This window comes from Python bivittatus, unplaced genomic scaffold (assembly GCF_059951505.1).
Source record: "Python bivittatus isolate LINGU-HERP-01145 unplaced genomic scaffold, Pbiv_v1 ctg000390_np1212, whole genome shotgun sequence".
Classification (NCBI taxonomy): Eukaryota; Metazoa; Chordata; class Lepidosauria; order Squamata; family Pythonidae; genus Python; species Python bivittatus.
The window spans coordinates 1,425,725-1,447,955 of NW_028277070.1; the positions used below are offsets into that span (position 1 = coordinate 1,425,725).

Here is a 22,231-nt window from a genome sequence, read left to right on the forward strand (position 1 = left end):
TTTTTCTAATTACTTAAGAGGATAGTGATAATGGGGAAAACATCATTTAATGAAATCCAAGAAACGGAAGTGTGAAGTAATAGGAAAAAAAGATGACACATTTTAGAGTAGAATATGTAAAGATGTGACATAGCAATACATTTATTGTGATACTGTACACAATGGTACAGCTCTGAGAAATGGCGTTGGCTTAGTTTAACTGGTATACATGGAGTATACTTTTAAATGGAGGTAAATCCTGCAATGCGCAAGACAAAGTTAACATAGGAGAAACAGTGTAGTGTAGCATGACACACTCTAGAGAGCAGCAGTGACTGGTGTATGTACTTTGCAACAGAATACTGTGAAGTGGCAGAAATTTGAAGGCAGTAAAGACTAGTGTCCACAGCCATGGTAGGCAGAAGTAATAAAATGCCATCGTTAGAATCTTGGCTGATTGAAGCCTTCTTGATTTCAGATGAATCCTCTTGAGTTACAGCAAGCTGCGTTAGAAGGTCTCTCTCTTCCACATGACTTAACTATGCAAGTGCCAAATTTCTACCAACCAGGTTTTGGCAAACTACAGATGGATAAAAACAGAGATGGCTTCAGGAACCGGTGAGCTTAAAATTCAAGGCTGAAAGTTGGAAATGAAAAACAAATGTCAAACTGCCTGCCCATCTACCTCAGTTTTTCCATCTTACAAAGTAAAGTGAAACAAGAGGAGACGCCTGCTATTCCTTGCTGGAAAATCTTCAGGCAGGATTCTCCTTATTTTCTTGCAGGCAGAGAAAGACGTTCTAACGTGAATTTCTGTTTGATAGGCAGCCGCGCATGACTCAGTCTCCTGCCTCTTTGGGGCTCAGAGGAAACGCCTCTTCTCCGCCAGCCACTGCTGCTTCCATCACTAGCATGGTCAGTGTTACCCCAGCCATTACAAAAACCTGGGAGCCTTTTTTTAAAGTTCCATGTGACAAATGCAAGATGAAAGGAAGGGATGTAATAGCAGAAGTTCAAGCAAATGGAAATATGGAGAAGACAGACTTAGTTTAGCATGATTTTTTGGGGCTGGCAGCATTTTCCATTCTAATCCACCCTGATTATTTGTGTTTTCTTTTTGTCTTAGGGTTTTTTTTGTTTTTGTTTTTTTGCATAAGTGGGGCCCATGAACTTAACCAACACTGGTTATTTGGGGGCAGATATGCTGAATATTAATTGTTGGTTTGTGATTTTGCAGCTGTCTCCTTCCTTTACTCCTACCTCAGTAATACGCAAGATGTATGAGAGCAAAGACAAAAGCAAAGATGAGCCCCATGCAGCAAAGCTGAAATCAAGCGAGAGAGAAGAAGGTCCGAGGACAACTGAAGGTATGTTTGTTCACATCTGTGTAAAGAGAGATGGTTCCTAAAAGGCACTGGAAAGGAAAAAAAACTCATTAGTGCCAGAGCACATACAAAACTATTGACTGTAGGTCTTCCTAAAGTCAGGAAGTTTCTGAAGAGGACTTTTATCTAAGAGGAAAGCTCCTGGTAGATTTGGCAATTGTGTCAACATCCGTAAGGATTATGGAGACTAAACAAATTACCACACGGATTCTTGCAGTCCATCACCAGACTTCCAGGAATGCGTAGATATAATAGTACATATAAATTATTCCTGGACTAGGAGCAAGGCTATCACTCTGGCTGCTCTCTTCTCAAACAAGACAAGTGTCCATAGAACAGATCGTCATACAGCCATAGGACAGAAAAGTAATGTAAGGGAAAAGCACAACTCTTTCTCTGTCTTGCTGTTTCACATCAGAAATACCATCCAAGGGATTAAGTACTCCTCCAGCTATACAGTGTGGACAATACAGAGCATGCAGTTTAGGCAAGGAAGGGCTGCAAACCACTCCTGGAGCCATGAAGCTCATTGTCCTCATGAGCTAGCCTCCATCCTTCATGTTTACCCTTGAGGAGTTAAGTTGGCCGAGAAGACTTCCTCAAACCAAGAAAAGGATAGATCATGCGATTATACGTGTTGGTTGAGTTTGACTTCTTTTGTGTTCCTCTGCAGAGAATCTTTTGCCACCCAGGTCCACAGATCATGTTGATCAAGAGAACTCACCCTCTCTAGCTACCAAACTAACATCATTGCAGCGTTCTACATGTTCAACCCCCCTTTCTCAAACCAACCGTTGCACCAAAGAGCAGGACTACAGGCCAAAGTCTACTGGGAGAAAAACCCCTACAATGGCTTCTCCAGTACCAGGGAATACTTTTCTCCGTCCAATCCACCAAGTTCCCCTGGTCCCTCATGTTCCAATGGTACGACCTGCTCATCAACTGCCCCCAGGATTAGTCCAAAGGATGCTGGCACAAGGCATCCATCCACAGCATCTTCCTCCTCTGCTGCAAGCAGGTAAGCTTTAGTTACACTCCTAGTTGAAGGGGCCTTGTTGACCATCTAGTTCAGCCTTTCATTTATGCAGAAAATTTCTGCATGCGGCTTTCAGACACTGCTGAAAGACTCTGAAGATTACCCCCCGCCCCCGCCAATCCTTTGATCAATCTGCAGCCTGGGAGTTTGCTTTCTCACAAGGGCAGCTATTGCATTTAGCCTTATGGATCCCATCATATCTGGAAATTGTGGGAGTTGTAACTATAAATGCTTAGCAGCTCCTGATGATTTCAAGTTTGACTATTTCTGAAATGGCTTTGATGGCTGGGGCAAGCCAACAATTAAAAACTTTGCCATTCTCAACTCACAAGTGGTTGTTTAAGTGCTGTTTCCTTTTATCCTTGAATTGTGGGGAGAGGGTTAGGGTTTTGAGAAGTACAAATTGGAAAGTGCTACGTCTGTGGATCCCTTGCTTAATAACTGTATTGGTCAACAGGTATGATTCCTCCTGGGGTTGACCTGGCTCACTTACAGGGAGTATCTGCTCCCCTCCTTGGCCAGCCATGCTACCCACTAACAGCAGCTGGCCACCCTCTCTTGAACCCTCGTTCAGCGACACCTTTGCAGCTGGCCATGATGCAGCAGCAGCTACAGCGATCAGGTAACGCATCTCCCTTTGTCATGCCACCCATTTGAGGGTTACACCCATAAATGTTGTTTTTGCAACAAGCTAGCCATGCACCTCCTTCATCCCGGATCTGTAACACGAGGTTGTCTCTGCTCTCTTGCTTGCAGGCTCCGGCACACAAGGATCTGCTGTTGGCGTGCAAACCACCCCTCCCCCTGTGTCCTCTCGGACTGGACTGCCTCACGTGCACTCGCAGCTTGACCATCGTGCCACCCAGCGAAGCAGCTCTCCTGTCGGTCTCGCAAAGTGGTTTGGTTCTGATGTCTTGCAGCAGCCCCTCCCTTCCATGCCATCCAAAGTGATCAGTGTGGATGAACTGGAATACCGGCAGTGAAGGGCCTTGCTGGAGAGCAGGGATCTGCGCTGCACCTGACTAGACACGGATCTCCTTGGGCAGCTGGCCTCTTACGTGCTTCACCGCTATTTCTTTTGGGGTGCTTCGTTTTTAGCCCTTCGTGCAGAGTTCTTTTTGGAGTGACTAAAGCACATGGCGCCTGTCCTAGCTTCCATGTCTACATCAAGATTGAAAGAATTCATTGTAGATTGAATAGTGAACCCTGAAAAAACTTGGATGCGAGACAGTACCAGTTGAATTCTGGAAGCATCTAGCTTTTTTGTTTGGCTTTTTTGTAAAAATGTGGGAATGAAGTGCTGGTGACCTCTTGGGACAGAGGTAACAGCCTAAGGGTTCATCACTGGAAATTCTATGTACAGACCAATGTATGAACATCTTTTTTTGTATATATCCATGGGAGAGCTTTTTTGAACTTATACAGCTGTACATAAGAGTAGCTAGTAAAAGGTTAAGCTTTAGTTTGTGTGCCTCTGGTTTGGATCTATTCACTGTACATGTGGGACTTGTATTAAAGGTGCCGCATAAGTCAATGTGAGTGAACCAGGTGACGTCGCTTTGCCTCTTGCGTGCTCCAGTCTTCTTCCACTACATTCTGTTCTAGGCGAAAGTCACAACATTTTTGCAGTCAAGAGGAAAAGAAGTTACTAGGTTGGGACCTGAAGCACCTGGAAAGTGGGCTGCACGATGCGGGCCTTCATAACTGTACACAGATTTAGGTACAATAGACCTTGCACCTGATTGTCAACTTTGCTGCAGTGTGGTATATCTTCGGTGTTGCTGTCCACTAAACAAGTCAAATATAGCTGCTCTTGAGAGTCTACTGCTGCTAGCAGTTGTAGTAACTTGTTTTCCCCTGCTGTGAAGTAACAGCCTTAAACCACACACAAATGTGATGTCTTCAGTCCAAAAACAAACCAAATCCTGAACTGTTCCAATTGGTGGCATGCTGTGTTAGTGTTGATGACCCAGAATAGTTTGGAGAAATGACCTGTCAGTTGTGCCATGAAATCTATGTGGGCCATCAATGACTAAACACTTGAAGATTTTGTAACATGAACTCATTGAGCACAAGTGGTCATAGTCTTGTCCCTGTAAGATTGTTTCATAACTTTTTTTAAAATGATAATTTCCCCAGAACTCATTCTGTAAATAAAGTCAATTCTATGAGCTTTCTGACTCACTGTGTAAAGGGATACTTTTTGCAGCTGCATATTTACTAAATTTGATTCAGCCCCCCCAAAAAGTAAATCGTGTTTCCCATGAGAAATTCCAAGATCCATTGTGAAACATCCATCTTTTATCAGGAAAACTCAAATACTGAAGCTCTTGAGAAGGTCTTCAGAACTCTGTATTGGGCAAATGTTTAGAAAAAATAGGTTTTGGAAAGTCGGGAACTAGACTTGGCTTGATATTGAAATCTTAAAGGCTGCTTAGTCTGGTCTGCCAGAAGAGAGATGCAGACATTCAAATAAGGCTCCTCCTCATCCAGGATTGCTGGAATGAAACAATTCCTGATGCCCATTTTTAAAATTATGCAATGAGTTATATTTGCACCAACTTCATGAACAGGTAGACGTAAACTTCTTCAAGTCAGTGAATTAGGAAGAGAATACAGTTGGGGAGACTAGCCAGGGAAATACAAACTACTATTCTGGCTAGCCGCAAGCTTTCTAGCAACCCTGCTTTTAGGGCTAACCTAGCATGGATTCTTTTTCTGTCTTCAGGCCTATTTCACAGGGAGACAGTGACCTTTACAGTGCATTGAGAATGTTACAGTTCTTTTGTGTGACATAACAAATCATTGGTGCGTAAAAAGACAAATACTCGCTTCTCTGAAATGTTTTTCAAAGGCCAGCTAGCTCAAACTGGTATCTTAGTTGTCATCACAACAGTATCTTTTCCTCAACCAACAGTTTTCCAATGCGAATTTTGGTTCTAGAACTGCAGGCCAAGAAGTATTTGCGAAGGAGAAACTTGATCCCTTCCTGAGCAGCTCCTCTTCATTTGGATGTCCAAAAGAATGTGGAAAAGGGTCAAATACTTGGGGCAAACTAAGATCCAGGGATGGATTAGCTGTTGAGTCACAGTTCTGCTGCAGTCTTTCTCCAGGCAGACTTGAACTTCAGCAGCAGTAATTAGCAGCATGCATGAAATAGGAACTGTTCTTTGCTTTGAACTCAGAACAAAACTTGAAACAGTTCGTACATTCCAGCATGGAAAACAACTGGAACCTTGAATGAGCCCTCCACTCTTATTTTTCTCTTTTTCCTCAAGGCTACCAGAGTATGAGGAAAGGTGGTCCGTGCTGATTGCTACCTACCACTCAGCCTGCAGAAGACATTATCAAGGGTTTTTTAAGTTGCTTCCTAGGGAGACACTAAATGTTTTTAAAAATTACTGTTGTCCCAGGTTCTGCAAAACCAGGGTTAAATGCAGCCTGAAGCACAAGAGCATATGCAGAGTGCACACCTCACCAACACTCAATAAACGTATGGAATATGAGAGTCACATATTAGTAATTTTGGTTCAGAAGAAATGCATTGGTAGACATGTACATTGGGTTTATTGTCCTTGGCTATCTGCAAAGAAGACTTACAGTAGTGAGAAAGCTAATTAACCCTTTCAAACTATCCTTAATCCTATAGTATGGTGAACTACAATGTGATCTGAGTTTCCCTGAAGTCCTATCAAAAGATAAAGAGTTTCTGGTTAAAACAAGGTGTTCTGTATAGTGTCATGTTTTTACTGAACTCATTCAGCCAACATTCACTGTCTTCACTGAAAAAAAAATGTGAAGGTTTTGATTCAGTATTTGGTGGTGCCTCTCTTAGCAGCAGTGACTTCAACCATTTCCTGTAGCTGTTGATCAGTCCCAAAGATTGGTTTGGAAGCACTTTGGCCCATTGCTCTTTAAAGTTGCTTCAACTCATTGATATTTTGAGGTGGCCTTGCATGAACATTTCAGGTCATGTCACATTTAAGTTGGGTTAAAGTCAGGCTTTGAGTTTGCTATTTTAGGATGCAAGATTCCTTTGCTTAGTCATAGTTTAGGACTTATGTGGTGTTACCCTCACTTGTTTAACTTTCTGCTTACATCCGGCTCCCTGACATGCTCTTGTAGAATATTTGTTTATTTTATTCTATTTTATTTATATAGCTGCCCATCTCAGACCAGTGACTCTGAATTTGCTGGTACTGTGCAGACCCTACTGTTCCATCAGTGGTTGGTAAGCGTCCAGGTGTTTCCACCACCACACTTCACAGTTGGCACGAGGATCTTTTGTTGAATGCAGTGTTTTGTTTTCTTGTAACATAATATTTCTCATTAACATAAAAAGGTACTACTTTCATTTCATGTGTCCACAGAACGTTGTTCCAATCGCCTGCTGAACCTTTGGCAAGTCTATCTGCTTTCGCTCCAGATTGTTTTCAAACTAGCTTCCCTCTCAGTCTCCTCTTCACGCATGACTCAACTATGGATAGAGAAAGATGCTTGACTTTCATGATGTGCATAGGGATAGCAAGGCAGTTTTGCAATTCTGCTTCTCACGCACTTGACTGAAGTATGAAGAAGATCAACATCTCTCCATCTGAATATTAACTGTCCAAGAACTCAAAAAGCTAAGTTGATTTTCCAGCAAGACTTGCCTTTCAATATGCTGGCTTGACAGTTTTACCTCTAGAACATTGTAATGAGTGACAACACCCCAAGAGCTTGAGAGATCAGAATTAATAAATCAAAATGAAGCCTGTCAAACTAGGTAAGTGGGCAGAGACCAGCGAAGCCCAGGAAACAAATTCTGAGCAGCAATTGGTAGGAAGCAAGGAGGTTTCCTTGAGCTTAATCAGGAAGCACAGGAAGTAGGCTCTGCATTAGGCCTTGGTGGTTTTGCCCCCCACCGTGGCTTCCCAATCTCACTTCTGTGTAGGAAATGCATCTGGACTTGGAGAGGGGCTGAAGAATCAGATGGAATGCCTAAAATGCAGAGCAAGATGCCATTTAGGATTTTTTTGGAAATTGTAAGAGAAGAGATTGATTTTAGCTGGTTCCTTGTATCCTTAATCTGGTTTTGTTCGAACAATATTGCGTCTGGATGTCTTCTCATCCCTGGAAGATTAGCCTCAAATTAACATGCCTGCAGAATTCCTGGTAGTTCCCTGATACAGAGTAAGGAAGATGACAGTGACAGACATAGGCCAGATCCGTTACCAAAGGGACAAGGAGAACGTAAGCTCCAAACAAGCAGGAGAGTGAAAGCAGTTCAGACAGACACCTCCCTAGCTCACACGACTAGGGGTGGGGGGGAACATTAAGTAGCTTTAGCATTCCTCTGGAGCTGGTATCTTGGTCTAGTCTACATAGTGGGACTGACCTCTTTTTCCTTTCTTGGGGGGCCGCAACAGTAGGGATTGTATTGGAAGAGTTTAAGGGGCCCACCCATTGTGTGTGAAAACACACACTCCATTACAAACATGCTCCACCAAACTGACCAAACCATTTAGCCTGTTCCTTCCCTCCCCGCAAGTCATAGTAGGAAGGGTTGATGCCAGCAGCCCTTCCTTAAGAGGCCCTCCCTGGAGCCACCTATACTTGATGACTGTTGCCTAGTCTCCAACTTTGTCTTTCAGGAAAAGGCTGTAGGGAAGGTGGTGGAGTTGTAACTCTGCTATAGAAAAAGTGGATTCCCTAGACCAAGAGATGGGATAGAAAGATCAATCTGGCCAATGACCGTTGGGGAGGGGGCAGGGGGTTATGCATCTCCTGGCCCTATTGTACCCCTCCCCAGATACTGGCCACCATGGTATCTCTTGAACCACCTATGAGGGTCTGGGATTGGAGGCAATACTTGTTCCTTAGCAAATGGTCCCAGTTGGTGGCTGCAAGAAAGGAGAGGCAGGCCAGCTGGTCACTCCCTTGTGGAGATCTCTGGAGTTCCAGCTTCTGCCCCTAGCAGTGGGAGAAATGTTTTAATGCTTACCTAAAGCTGCCAGGAGAGGTGGTCAGTTCACAATGCAGGACCAACATACTGGCTATCATCACCCCAGCCCACTTTGGAGATGCTGCCACACCAAGTGGGAGCTGCTGGGCTTGGATGAGACAAGCTGAACCCTAGCAAAATGGTGCACAAGAGTCCTCCATCAGTGTCATGGCTGGCGCTCAAGGGTGTGATGCCAGCCTATGATGCAAGTCCTCCTGGACTCAGGCTATGCTGACTGGGTAGGTGGAGCAGCTGCAGCCCCTCAGAGAGCAAGAACCAATTCCCTTATCACCACCCGTTGCCTGCTGCTCCATGAGGGCTGCCCTGGACAAATGCTCAGAAATTGCCATAAGGGCAGAAGGCAGCAGTGGAGACCACACACCGCTGCAAGCGCCTGACACAAGTTCTGGGAGCTTCCAAGCGCAAATCAACATAAAAGTCCTGCATGACCTGATGCCTGGGTACTTGCAGGACTGTCTTCTCCAGCTGGAATCGCCCATCCAGTACATGTTTCTTGAGAGAAACTACCTGCAGCTTCCTGCTTTCTGAGGTCCAGGGTGGGGTGAAGGACTGAGGCCCAGAGAGGCTGCTTTTCAGTTACAGCCCCCACTTTAAGGAGCAGCCTCCCTCCTGAAATTAGGTCAGCCTTTTTTAGCTGTCTTGTAGGTTTTTTAAATTGTATTTAAAAGATTACAAAAACATGTTTAATACATAACTTTAAAATACAGTTAGTCTTAGCTGTTTAGATTTCTAAGTATTTTTCTCTGGGCCTTTTTTCTATTCTTTGTTTCCAAAGAACTGAGTGTCTGGATTAAGACTGATCACTTATTTGTTTCATTTCAATTTCTCAACAAGACCCAACTTCATCTCCCATCGCCACTATTTGGCTCAGCTCCTGGGAGTTCCTGAAAATATCGATCGAGATAACGCTCAGACGACTTGCTGATCTTCCACAGTTGCAGAGAAGACAAATGAGAGCTGTGCATTATCTCCACCGCAGTCTCTGTGTCTTCCTCGAGTGCTCTTTCGCCATATCCTGCTCTGACTGTACTTAAACCAAGGCCAAATTCTTACCATTCTCCTTGCTAATAGCAATACCAGCTCTTCAGTCCTTTTTCGCATCCCTCTTGGTCTGTTTCTGACGTTAAAAATAGGTTCGTGGGGTTTTTTCCTTCATGTTTGGATAAAATTGGTAAGAAAGCCAACGCTGGTGAACTGCTAGACAGTGAAACCTTTTCTGTCAGCTTTAATAATTCCATGAAGTAAACTCCTTGTATTCCAAAAAGATATTAACACTGATTTTCCTTTTGGTGCTTTCTTTACAAATCCCGTTTTTAGTGAAGTTAATTTTCTTGATGTCAGCTGCAATCTTGCAGAATCTTAACATACTCAGAGAATTAAACTTCAGTCCTGCCTATTTCAAACCACCACCTGAGCACTTTTGACGTGAATGTCGTCTCCCAGCTTTCGCCCGTAGACTTTATTTACATCAATCAGTAATAAGGACAGGACCGCCACTTTTGTATACAAATCCACATACTGTAACAAAGGAGGGTTGTACATTTTCATCCTTGTTGCTATCAGCAGCCTAATTTAAGTTGGCAGCATAAAGGCTCCATTGCCTGGAGTCTTCCCAGGGCAAAAATGGGAACTCGGTGAAACAGCTGTACAAAGCCGGGCCTTTGCGGTGCCCCCCTCCCCCCCTCAGGAAACAGACTTTAATCAGCCCACCAGCTAACTGGCACAGTTGCGTTCACATCCACGCAACCATTTGGCAAGCCAGGGAAGTTTTATAATCTAGTCTTTTTTGAAAGGAGTCACAACTGATGGGCCAGAGGGTTTTTTTTTTATTTCTTCACTATCTGAATTACATCTTCATCCTCCAGAGTATGATCTTTTCCCACTTTCTGAGGGTTGTGCTTGACAGATGAGCCCCACACAAGGGCACTGGGGGGAAAAAAGAAACAGAGTTAAAGTTGAGCATCTTCCTTTTTATGCAGATTTGCATCAGGCTCCCCACGTGACCCTCTATAACTCAGTTACTAAGTTTATTCCCTTGATCCTGTTCTTCTGAAATAACAGCCAGGCATTGCTGGGCGAAACGTATGTGTGTGCATTTCAGCCTGCCTTCAAGCTGTTTCTGGACTAAAACACTCTTGTTACTCCAGGATGTTCTTTTTTCTGGTGATTTGTCTTGCCCTGCTTCCGTCCTGATCTGGCAGGGAGGCGTCAAGACATGCCAAGAGCTTGTGCTGAAATTCTTTCTCTTACGCTTTTCAGCATCTACCTGAAATCACCAGCAAAGATCATCTGAAGATACAGGATGATGCACAGCAAAATGCTGACAAGACTCAAATCTGGATCCACTGGGTCACGAGAAGGCCATCTTTTCATTTAGAGAACTGGTACGGCCACCCATCTGACATACATAACCTGATCTTTTTATATAGTTCGACTTTTTAACTAAATTAATGTGGATATTTATATTTTTAACTGTTTTGGGGTTTTATTTTAATTGTGAGCCGCCCAGTGTCACCCTCTGGGGGAGATGGGCAGCATATAAATTTAATAAATAAACAAACAAATATTTACAAGTTCTGAGGAACAGAAGATAGCCAGGGAGCAAACTCACCAAGCAAGCAGCTGTAGGGAATATCAGGAATTTGATGTTTAAATGGGAAATCCCTAACCAAATTTTCCCCAAAGTCAAGATCAGTACCTGCCTAAAAAAACCTGCCATATACTTGCAGCAAATGTAAGCTCACAGGAAAAACCAAAAGACAAAGGTTAAGGAAAACTTAAACTGAGGACAAAACTTCAAAAACAATGACTTCTAATAACCTCAGAGCAACGGCAGAGAGAATTTCCTGGCAGGAGAAGCTAATGGGGAAAGTAGTTTTTCTCATTATTATAAGAATGAGATGAGGGTGGAGAAGGATGCTGAAAATTCTTTAGATAAGCTCAAAATAAAAGGAAAATAAAAGAATCGGTATAGCAACCATTCAGAGAAGCCGGCAAAATTGTAGCAGACAACAAAGCAATACCAACTGACGGAAGTGTACACGTTGTCCCTATCTTCAAAGAGGAACAAGGTAAGATCCAGCAAATTACAGAGTCAATCTTACATTGTGTGAGAGAATTCTAGAGCAGATCCTAGAATTGGACTGAAAACCAACTGAACCCTTGAAAATGATACCACAAGTTGGCATGGATTTGTTAAGAAAAATCATGCTGCGTTAATCTTACCTTACTGTTTTTAATCAGACAACTTCGCAGATTAGGGGAATATTGTAGATAAAGTATATCTTGGCTTAAACGAAGCGTCTGGGTGGCTGGCTTGGTTTCGATCCCCCCTCCTTCACCGATGGCCCAGGCTCTCTGGGCAGGACGCAGGGCCCAAGCACTGGCTGCCCCTCCCCCGGCAGGCTGGAGCTCCCAGCTCTAGCCCAGTCAATTTAACCGTGAAGGAACTGAGGTGGTTGTCTGCAGGCCATACTCACTATTTAAAGTCTTTAATTAGGTTTTTATGAATCTTCATGCAGAAATCTTCCACAGTGGTCCGAGAGTAAGGCAATACTACTGGAGAGGTATAATCCGGGAGTTGCCCTTTGGGTTTAGTGTAGCTGCAATTAAACAAAAGGACACGCACCTTCATGAAGCAGACATGCTTTCAGACAAGCCCCTTTCTAATCAAGATTACTCTTCTTTACCCTGTCGTTACCACAAATGCAGTGGTTAACCCAAAACTGTTCCACAGGCGGAGGAACAGAAAGGCAGGCCCCTCTATCCAGAAATAATTCCCACCCTACAAAAAGCTACGTGCCCATGAAAGAGAATTTAAGGTGGTCTTCTCCATGACATACTCGTTTTCTATATATAAATATGTTGGGTTTTGTGCTGGAGCATGTCCTCCAACATCTCATGAAAAAATTCATTGATTCCTAAAAATACCATGGGTGGGACTATTACCTTTTTACAGAACAGAACTGAATGATTCCAGCATGTACATAATTTTTCTGATTACAATCCAGCATATCCGAAAAACTACCAAAATTCTGGGCATCAGAGAATTACCAGGAACAGTGAAGATCAAAAAGATAGAGTTGAGATTTCTGAGTTGAGCGGGAGGAGGAACTGACACTATGGAGCATTTTTAAGGGACTCGGAATGAAATACACTTTGAGCTCTGACAAAGCAAAACTTACATTCTCACAAGTTTGAGGTAGTCCCAGATTTTCTCCAGCAAGTCATCAAAGTTCCACCGGTGATGAGCAGAGATTGGAACACAATGGGGCACTTTGTAAATGATGTCCAGTTCCTCAATGGAGATCTGATCAATTTTGTTCAACACATATATGCATGGGATGTAAACTCTGCAAGGATGAAGAGGTGAGCAAAAAATGTAAAAGACAGAGAGGTCCTTCCCATCTCCCTGAAGGGGAGAAGGCTTCTGATTCTAGGTAGTTACAGTAACAAAGCAGGGAGAGCAAGGAATCTGCCCTGTAAGTTATATTCAGCCAATTTACTAGTCCTAACGAGTAGCGAGGTTTGGCATTTGTTCAGCTGCTAGAAAGCAAAGATAGGCCTCCGCAATTTTCCCTGCACCTGAGACTCATTCCTGGAGCAACATCTTGCACTTGGAAACGATCACAAGAGCCAGAAGCACAGCTCTTGGAGTGGATGAGGAGCACAGGCTGTTCCTGTAAGGTATCTGTCCAAAGAGCAGCCACGGGGTAAGATGCCCCCAGTTTCCTGCCATGCAACAGAAGACAAGCCCCCAACATTCCACTGCCCCTTTTCTTGTTCATCAGCCCATGAACACTACCTGTTTCCTTCAACCACGTCAATGAGGTCATCTGCAGTCACATCGCTCCGCAGGGTGACATCAGCATTGTGAATTTTATACTCTGCCAAGATGCTCTTCACGGTTTCGATATCTAGCTCACTCTGTGGACACTGATCAAGCAAAAAAATTATGATTAAAAGAACACTGTAGACTTGGAATAGGGACCGGGTCAGGAGCGGAGCACACTGGCTTGTAAGCTTAGCCATATGGCAGGAAAGGTTTAATTAATCAATTGGCAGTTTTTGATGTGGCGCTTCACCACTCAGGACAGAAGATGGCCACAGCACACCCAGATGGTATGGATGCCATATAGAAGCCATGGAGACTAGAACCTGGGGTGGAAGATCACATCCTCGCAAGCCCTTCCCAGAACCCCAACCCCGTTGCCGAAAGTGTCCTGACCAAAGACCAATGCCCGCTTCTCATCAAGGAAAGGCCAAGAAACGGCTCTGAGTACAAATTAGACATGTACAGATTTGCCAGGTGCAGTAAGGCGGGAAACATCCTGCCCGCACCAATACTTACTGTGGCCGTGAGGTTAATGCCTCCTTTGTCCTTTTTCTTGAAACCGATATTGGGAGGTTTGCTGTTCAGACGTATCCCGAAGCCCTCCAACTCACTCTCAATTATCTTCTTATGTCCCAGAGGCTTCAGAACATCCAGAACTATCAGGATCAGGTTGCAGGTTCGGGCAACTGAGAAGAAAGGGGAGGGCCTGAAAACATTTTCTGTCAGCCTCTTCTAAAAAGCCAAAAGTAAAGTGTTGGAATCTGAACAAAAAATGTCATGATCCACGTAATCTCCTAGCTCAAACCAGAGTAATAAATTACACATATTTTTAATCAAATGTAAGTCAAGGAAGCAAGAAAAAGCCATGTGTCTACTTTATATGAAAATAAGCTTTCCCCAAACTCTTGGGATCAGAAGCAAAAGCCACACCAAGAGCGTATCTTCTCTTCCCTTCACCAGCCAATCCTAATCTCCCTTCTTGCCCCTGAACCACCAGCACTTACCTGCAATGACCTGGCGACCTCTGCCTTTCCCATCTTTGGCACCCTCAATAATTCCTGGTAAATCAAGAAGCTGCAAAGTTTGTGGAAAAACAAATCAGAAACTAGAGATGTGGAGAAGCCTGATAGAATACTTTTACTGGGTGTTTTCCCTTGTCATGTGAGACTTCCATAATGCTGTGCTGACCATCAGAATATCTGACCAATCCCCCCCGGCGCCTGTTGTCAGAACCCACTGCCTTATTCTCCACCAAGGACTGCTTCCCAAACTCTACTCAGCAACCTACAAAATTCACAACCTCACTGCCAACAACATGAAAGAATGTGTTGAAATCCTAGCTATTTACTTGCTTTGTGGTGATCTGGGGGCAGATACCAAAGTTATTCTGCTCCATTACTGTCAAAAGGAAATAACCTTGGATGGATTTATGATCTGAAAAAGATCCCTCTATCCTTTTGGAATATCATGAAAAAGACTAAGTGCTTGAAGCTTTCAAAAATGAGCTTGGCAGATGTATCCGGCAGATGTACCTGAACAAACCCAACAAGGGACAAATACCCATTAAATTCATTCTTCTAACTCAATAATTAACATAACACCTCCAACCATTCCTCATAAGTTGTTCTTTCCAGGCCTCTCATCTCGGCTGCTCTCCTCTGGACACCCTCCAGTTTGTCAATGTCCTTTATAAAATGCAGTGTCCAGAACTGGCCACAATATTCTAGGCCTGACCACTGCAGAAGAGAGGAACGATAATTTTTTTTTTTGCTCTTTATACTACAATGGTGCTTAAATGTCCGTGAACCCTTTTAAATTTTCAATATTTCTGCATAAATATGACCTACAGCGTGACCTGTTCTCCACACAAGTCCTACACCTAGATAAAGAGAACCCAGTTAAAGAAATGAGTCAAAAACATTACACTTGTTCGTTGATTTATGGAGGAAAATGATCCAAAGCTACATATTTGTGTGTGGGGCAAAAGCATGTCAACCTCTGGGACGATCAGTTCATTTGAAGGGGAAATTAGAGTCAGGTGTTTCAATCAATGGGATGATAACCAGGTGTGAGTGGGGGAGGTCCTGCCTTATTTAAAGAACAGGATTCTGGGTATTCAGTATCAAAGTCTGATCTTTACAATGCAGGGATGTGGAAGTGTGTCACGGCTTGAAGAAAGAGATTTCTGAGGACCTTGGAAAAACAGTTGTTGATGCTCACCAGACTGGAGAAGTTTGCAAAATTATTTGCAAAGAGTTTGGACTCCACTGTCAGGCAGATTGTGTATAAATGGAAGCAATTCAGCACCACTGTTACTCTGCCCAGGAGTGAATGACCAACCAAGATCACACCAAGAACAAGGTGTGTAATACTCTGGGAGATCTCAAAGAACCCCAGAATAATGTCTAAGGAAATAAAGGCTTCTCTTGCACTGGCAAATGTCAGTGTTCATGAGACCACCATCAGAACACTGAACAACAAAGGTGTGCATGGCAGAGTTGCAAGGAGAAAGCAACTACTCTCCAAAAAGAACATTGCTGCCTGTCTATAGTTTGTGAAAGACCATGTGGATAAGCCAGAAGGCTATTGGAAGAATGTTCTGTGGATGGATGAGGGCAAAATAGAACCTTTTGGCATGAATGGAAAGTGTTTCATTGGGCGAAAGGCAAACACTGCATTCCACCATAAGAACCTTGCCCCACCTGTGAAACAGGGTGGTGGCAGTATCCTGGTTTGGGTTTGCTTTGCTGCCTCTGGACCTGGATGGCTTGCCATCATTGATGGAATTATGAATTCTGAATTGTACCAGCAAATTCTACAGGAAAATGTTGGGGGATCTGCTGTGAACTCGATCAACAGTTATTGGAAATGTTTAGCTGCAGTTCTTGCTGCCCAAGGGGGTACACCAGTTACTGAAAGCAAGGGTTCACATACTTCTACCACACACAAATATGTAGCTTTGGATCATTTTCCTCAATAAATCATCACACAAGTATAATGTTGTTGATTCATTTGTTTAATTGCATTCTCTTATCTAGCTTTGGGATTTGCGTGGAGAACAGATCGTGTTTTGGGTCATATTGATCAGAAATATTGAAAATTCAAAAGGGTTCACGGACTTTTAAGCACCACCGTACACCGCACTGATGCAATCCTGTTCCTGTTTTACCATCTTCTCTTAGCAGTACACCGACCACTGCATTTCCCTTCCTTTTCTGTTGACAGAAGAGCCGTAAACTCCTTTATCACTTTAACCTTTCTTTCTTTCTGCAGGTATCCACTACTGTCTGGTATACCTCCTGGGTGATTGCACCCATCTTCTATTTCCTGTAGCATCCTTTTTAATTCAGAGCTCAGTGGAAAGCTCCCTGGGCGTCCACAGTGGTTTTCTAATCTGCACAGAGAACCTACCTATGGGTCATGTGACTTGATCTATTCCTTCCAGTATTTGCATGCTCCTTATTGGTACCTCCAGATTCTGCCTACCGCTTGTAGTCCCAGAGATCATGCTATTTTCTGGGGGAAGGGGGGCCTCCCTCCCCCACAGGATTCAATTTAAAGTCCTCCAGATCAGGTCTGAAAGGCACCTTTCAATTGTGTTCTTCCCAGTCCTTGAGAGTTACTGCTCGTAATTCTGTTTGGAAGCGTATCCCACTGTCAAGGAATCCAAACTGCTCCTGGTGGTACCGTCTGCGCAGCCAGCCCTGGTCTACAGTCTTGGGATTTTGTAATGGTTTCCTATCTACAGGTCAACCATGCTTGGTTTTTGCTTTTGTTTTTTTAAATATCAGCTAAGGTTGGCTTGGTATTTATGAAAACCAGGGAGCTACAAGTTGCCCATCCTGCCATACGCCACAGTTGGACTTACGTACAAAGCGAGCTCCTAGAGTTGTCAGAGGTTTGCCCACAGGTCAACCAGCAGAGAAAGCTTTGGAGGCCAAAGGTTCAAAGCTATTTGATACTCACGGTATGTGCATCCCCCCTGCTCTGGACTTGCTCACTAAGCGTACATACACTTTTATGTGAAATAAGAGGTACGTACAGGCACAAGCCTTGGCTTCATAGGCCTCACCTGTATTTTGGCTCCCTTGTACCGGATCACTCCTGGAACTGTGGTTAGGGTAGTGAACTCATACGCAGCTACTTCCGAGTAAACACCAGCAAGGTTGCTCAGCAAAGTAGATTTCCCCACTGAAGGGAAGCCCACAAAACCAATTCGGGCATCGCCAGTCTTTGCAACATCAAAACCTACAAAGTGATCATTAATTCAAAGTAACTGACAGGCCCCAGAAAGCCTCTGCCAGGAAAGTCAAAGCAGAGAAATTCATCTTAGTTTGTGTCACCTGGGGATCATCTTGGGCAAGAGAAAGGTAAGCTAACTCCCAGCTGTCCCTCCCCTCCAGCATGTTGGGTGCCCACCCCTCAAATCTATCCCCAAATGACAGCCTGGTGCTAAGCTGCTGAAGCAAGAAGAGAAATATAATACCCAACTAATTTAAAATTCTGCACCTTTCAATAAGTTTTTTAAATAAAGTGACAGGAACATACTCGTGCATTTTATATAATTTATTACAATTCATACTAGTATAATAAGGCTGGCAATCTTTTCACACTTCAGTTGACAAAATCGTGTGGGCATGATGTATCCAAACCTGAATGTGTTTACATGTGGACAAAAGGGCTTTTTGACATATTCAAATTAAAAGGAAGAGAATTGGCTGCTCCACAGAGACCCATGCCAATAGACAGACCACCAACCCATTTTGGTTTAGTCTCTGCTGGCAAAAAGGCACAAAGAGCAGGAGGAAGGGGCAAGACTGACACTTGGGACTGTCAGGAAGACGGGCAGCCCACCCCACAAAACTTGGTTTGCTTTCTACTCCCACTACTGTTGGGGCCGCACAAGCGCCACGTTGCTGATCCTGCACTGGTGACAGACAGGGGCTCCGAAGCTGTACTCCCACCCGGGCAAAACACGCCCGTCTCCTCCTCGTCCCCGCGAAAGGCACACGCACCTTCTCCGGGCCCGCTCCCGCCGCCTCCTTTCGGTGTAATCAGCTCCCGCCGCAGCTTGGCCAGGCGGGCCTTCAGCAGCCCCAGGTGGTGGGCCGTGGCCTTATTCTTTTGCGTGCGAGCCATCTGGAGGGGGGAAGGGGCGATCAGGGCCGGCCGGCCTCGTCCCTCGGACAGCCAGGCTGCCTCCGCGTAGACCGGCGGAGAGGCGGCGCAGGAGGGTCTGCGCCCCTCACGCCCCTCAACGCCCGCCGCCCCCCACGGCCCCCTTTCAGGCAGCGCGCGGCCCCAACCAGGCCCGGCCCGGCCCGGCCCCCAGCACCGCCATTCCCCGCGACGTTCCGGAGGACGACGAGCCCAGAGCTGGGACGGGCCGCGGCGGGGCGGCTGGGCCTCCCGGCTAGCAAGGGGCCAGGAGAGGGAACCCCCGGCCGCCCCCGGGCAGGGGAGCCGGCCGGGCGACGGGGCTGCTGTGGGGACAAGCGGAAGCAGCAGTCCCGGGCATCTCCGCTGCCTTCAGCTGACCGTAAAGGGGGGCACAGAAATCTAGTGGCGGGAACCGCCTTTGTGGCTCCCCCGCGAGAACCGGAGCAGGGAATCCCGGGCAGCCCCGGGCCCGGCGCATCCTCCGCACCCGGCTGCTCACAAGCCCAAAGGCGCCCCGGGGAGACTCGGCACCGCGGCTCCTCCCAGAAGAGCTGAGGCATCGGGGAGGTAGACTGCCACTGTGCGGAAGGTTCCACCGTAACGTCACGGCTTCCTCACCCCCTCCCGGTAGACGCAAGCAGCCCCTCGGTCCTCCCTTACCTCCGCCTCGATCTCGGCGATCTTGGCCAACGTCGTACTCATGGCGGCGGCGGCGGCGGCGGCGGCGTTCCCCCCTCCTCACGGCTCGCTCCCCTCGGGCTGCAGCCGCGCATGCGCACGAGGCAACTCTCGCGCGACCTCCGACAAAAGCCCTGCGGGGGGCGGAGTAGAAGAGAACGAGAATTGACCCGCCTGGCTCGCGCGCGGCTACTCCGCGCTCCCCCCATGACGCAGGGCGGGAAGGTACGATAGAGCGTGGAGGCCAGAGCGGGACACGGCCGCCCAGCGCCTTCCTCCTCCGCTGCTTAAGGGCGCCCCCTGGCTCCGCGGGGGGGGGGCGCTCGGTCCCCTTCCCCAGCGGAAAATGGGGCAGGGCGCCCCCGCCCCCCCGCGAAGGGGAGCGCGGCTTTCGGGCGGACTGGCCCTGCGCCCGCCACGGCGGCGAGGGAGGCCGCCCGGTGCCCTGGAGACGTCGGCCTCCGTTCCCGCGCGGCCAAGCACGGGGCGCCAGGCGGCCGCTCCTTCCGCGGCAGGCGGGCTGGGGGGCGGCTGACCCCCGCTCAGCCTCGCGGCGGAGCGCAGCCGCCGACCTCGTGAGTGGCGCGAGGCCCGAGGAGGGGCGCGCTGCCCGGGCACCGGCGGGCCGTCCGAGTCGAGTCGAGGCGGGGCTGGCCTTCCCGCGGCCGGGCTTTGCGGCCCTCCCGGGCTCGGGCCCCGGGGAGGGGAGGGCCGCAGCCGAGCCCGCGTCCCGGCGGCGGCGGCGGCGGCCCTCGAGCGGGTGCGCGGCGCTGTTTGTCGCCCGCCGCGAGCCAGCCGCGCTGCAGGGTCTGCAGGCGGAGCCCCGCGACCGGGCCTCTTCCCTTCTTCTTGGTTAGAGACGGTTCGCTGCTTGTCCGAGCAGCTTCTTCAGACTGAAGTAGCGGAACGTCTCTACCCAAGAGGAAAAGAAGTCCAGTCGACCTCCAGACAATTCCACGTGGATGACTGAGAATCTTTGTAAGCTTTGTAATGCTAATTCCGTTTAAATCCTACCTAAATAGGCACTCAATACACCGCGCAGAGAACATAAATAAGCCTACAATTCAGGAGGAAAAATGGAAAAGGCCGTTTTCAGCTTCCCAGCTACTTTGGATGCCATTTGACTGGTCAGTTCTTGGGAAAAGTCCCAGTTCGGGATCCAGGTGTCTTGGGTTTCCAGATCCAACCCCCTAATTCAGGTAATCCAGCCAGGAATGGGGGGATGGCAACTTCTATCCTGAAGTATGTCCTCCATCGGCAGAGTACGCATTGCTGAGATGACACTGAATTTATGCTGCTAGAACATCACTTGGGATTTATTTGTTTAAAAAATCTAGGTGGAACACAGCAATTCCGGGTGGCATACAATAAATAAAACAGAAAGCAAAATAAACAACTATTTCCAAAAAACTTTTTAACTTTTTAATAGGAAATCGCACCCACATCCCTCTCCAGATGTGCCACACACACTTTATAAACCGTGGTTAATAAACGATCGTGGGAGTGTTCACACAACAAGCAATAAATCACTTTCTGCCTTAAAGTGATGCAAAACTCAGCCAAACTACATTTGCGTACCGCTAACCTCGTTTCCCTGAACACCTTAAGCGACGAACTAATGCCCAAGCGCGGGCAGTGAGGCACAGGAACGTTTAGTGTGTTGTGTGGTCAAAAGGCCTGTGAACCAAGGGAGGCTGCCCAGGAGCCCCCTTGCACAGGCATTAGCACCCTGCCCGGGAGAGTCTGCTGCCCCGTGGCTCCCCTTGGCACGTCGGGGCACTTTCTTCTGCCGGTGCAGGGATAACACCAGGACAGGAAGGCAACCCTTTGGGGCTGAGGGGAGTCTTTGGAACTGGGGGGGCGCTCCATAGAACAGCTCACCGATGTCAGAGCGGCAGTCCTGGGGGCATGACCAGTCACCTGAAAGCAGCCTGACTGGGTGCCCACAGAGAGCCCCCAGCTCACCTGACTGGGGGGGGAGAAAGCAAACCAGCCCCCCTCCCCACACAGCATCAGTGGGGCTGGCGCCACTTTGATTTCCCAAGTTTGCCCATGCATCGCAGCTGGCCGGCTCTCATTTCATGATTTTCATAGGGACCTTCAAAGAAATGCCCCCCCCCCGATACTTGAGAGCCACAGGTGGTGCCCAGCGATACGGGACCATCCACGCTGGGGCCGGTTTCCCCACGGGAGACTGCGGCTGGCAGGCCCAGGCCCAGGCCCGGAGCCGGGCAAGCACCCTGCCGAGCAAGGGGCCGGGCCGGGCGGCCAAGGGCAGCCGCCGGGCTCCCCGTGAGCCTTTGGGGCTGCCTCTCCTCTCGAGAGGCTGGAAGTGCGGATGCTGCCGCCATGGCAACAGATGCTTCAGGAGGACCACACTGCCCTGGAAGAGGGCGGAAGGAAAGCCGCGGCCACCGGGAGCCATGCGGGGAAAGCGAAGGGCCCCCAGCCCTCCCTGTTTCGTCCTTCCCTTTCAGAGCTGTTCCACGCGCCGCCTCTAAACCCGAACCAAGTCTGGCGGCCCGGGAACGCCAGGGCCACAAAGCCCGGCCCGGGTCTAGCGGGGCCCGAGGGGCCCGGCCAGGGGGCCCTCGGGGCAGCGGCGCGGACGCGGAAGGCTCGCAGCGGGAGCGGGGGCCGCGGAGGGGCCGCGGTCCCCTGGCGCCGCGGGAGGGGGCGCTTCTGCTCGCCCGGGCCGGGCCGGGCCGGGCCGGGGGGGCCGCCAGGAGGCCGCGCGGCACCGGGCGGCCGGGGCGGGGGCGCAGCGGCAGGAGCCCCAGGCGGGGGGGCGCGGCGCCCGCGGCCGCGCTCGCATTGGCGGAGCCGCGGGGAGGGGAGCGCGGGGGAGGGGGCAGGAAGCGGGGGAGGGGGCAGCGCCGCGGCGGCCGGAGGGGCGGCGGCGGCGCGGGGGGCGGCCACCGGCGGGGCGCGGGGCGGGCGGCGGCGAGGGGCGGCCCCGCGGCGACCCCGGAGCGGCGGCCGGCCGCTCTCGCGGCGGGGGGGCGGGTGGGGTGGGTGGGGGACGGCCCCCCCTCCCCTTCCTCCCCCCCAGGGGTGAAAGTGCAAGAGGAAGTGCAGCCGCTGCCATCTTTCCTCCGCTGCAAACACACACACACTCGCACGCACGCACGCACACCCAGGGAGGGAGGGAGCGA

General features: G+C 48.2%; 2 protein-coding genes across 5 annotated transcripts in view; one reads left to right on the top strand and one right to left on the bottom strand.

Moving 5' to 3' along the window:
* The window catches only part of EIF4ENIF1 (eukaryotic translation initiation factor 4E nuclear import factor 1), a 30,214-nt gene extending 25,581 nt beyond the window's left edge, over window positions 1-4,633 (top strand). The window contains exons 13-18 of one of the 4 annotated variants that reach the window (XM_088143795.1): window positions 458-597; window positions 804-894; window positions 1,217-1,346; window positions 2,038-2,382; window positions 2,858-3,022; window positions 3,157-4,633. In XM_088143795.1, the coding sequence (XP_087999921.1) occupies window positions 458-597; window positions 804-894; window positions 1,217-1,346; window positions 2,038-2,382; window positions 2,858-3,022; window positions 3,157-3,383 (1,098 nt within the window). In that variant the 3' untranslated portion in view covers window positions 3,384-4,633. The remainder of the gene's footprint in view (window positions 1-457; window positions 598-803; window positions 895-1,216; window positions 1,347-2,037; window positions 2,383-2,857; window positions 3,023-3,156) is intronic. The other 3 variants (XM_088143792.1, XM_088143793.1, XM_088143796.1) reach the window with 3 other exon arrangements.
* Window positions 4,634-9,844: 5,211 nt separating this feature from the next.
* Window positions 9,845-19,200, bottom strand: DRG1 (developmentally regulated GTP binding protein 1). Its single transcript, XM_088143772.1, has 9 exons — window positions 19,059-19,200; window positions 18,254-18,377; window positions 17,311-17,486; window positions 14,243-14,312; window positions 13,755-13,924; window positions 13,209-13,339; window positions 12,589-12,756; window positions 11,884-12,006; window positions 9,845-10,330 (listed from the first exon to the last, which is right to left on the bottom strand). The coding sequence occupies exons 1-9, from the start codon at window positions 19,098-19,100 to the stop codon at window positions 10,231-10,233; spliced, it is 1,104 nt and encodes a 367-aa protein (XP_087999898.1). The 5' UTR covers window positions 19,101-19,200; the 3' UTR covers window positions 9,845-10,230.
* Between the last annotated feature and the right edge of the window lie 3,031 nt (window positions 19,201-22,231).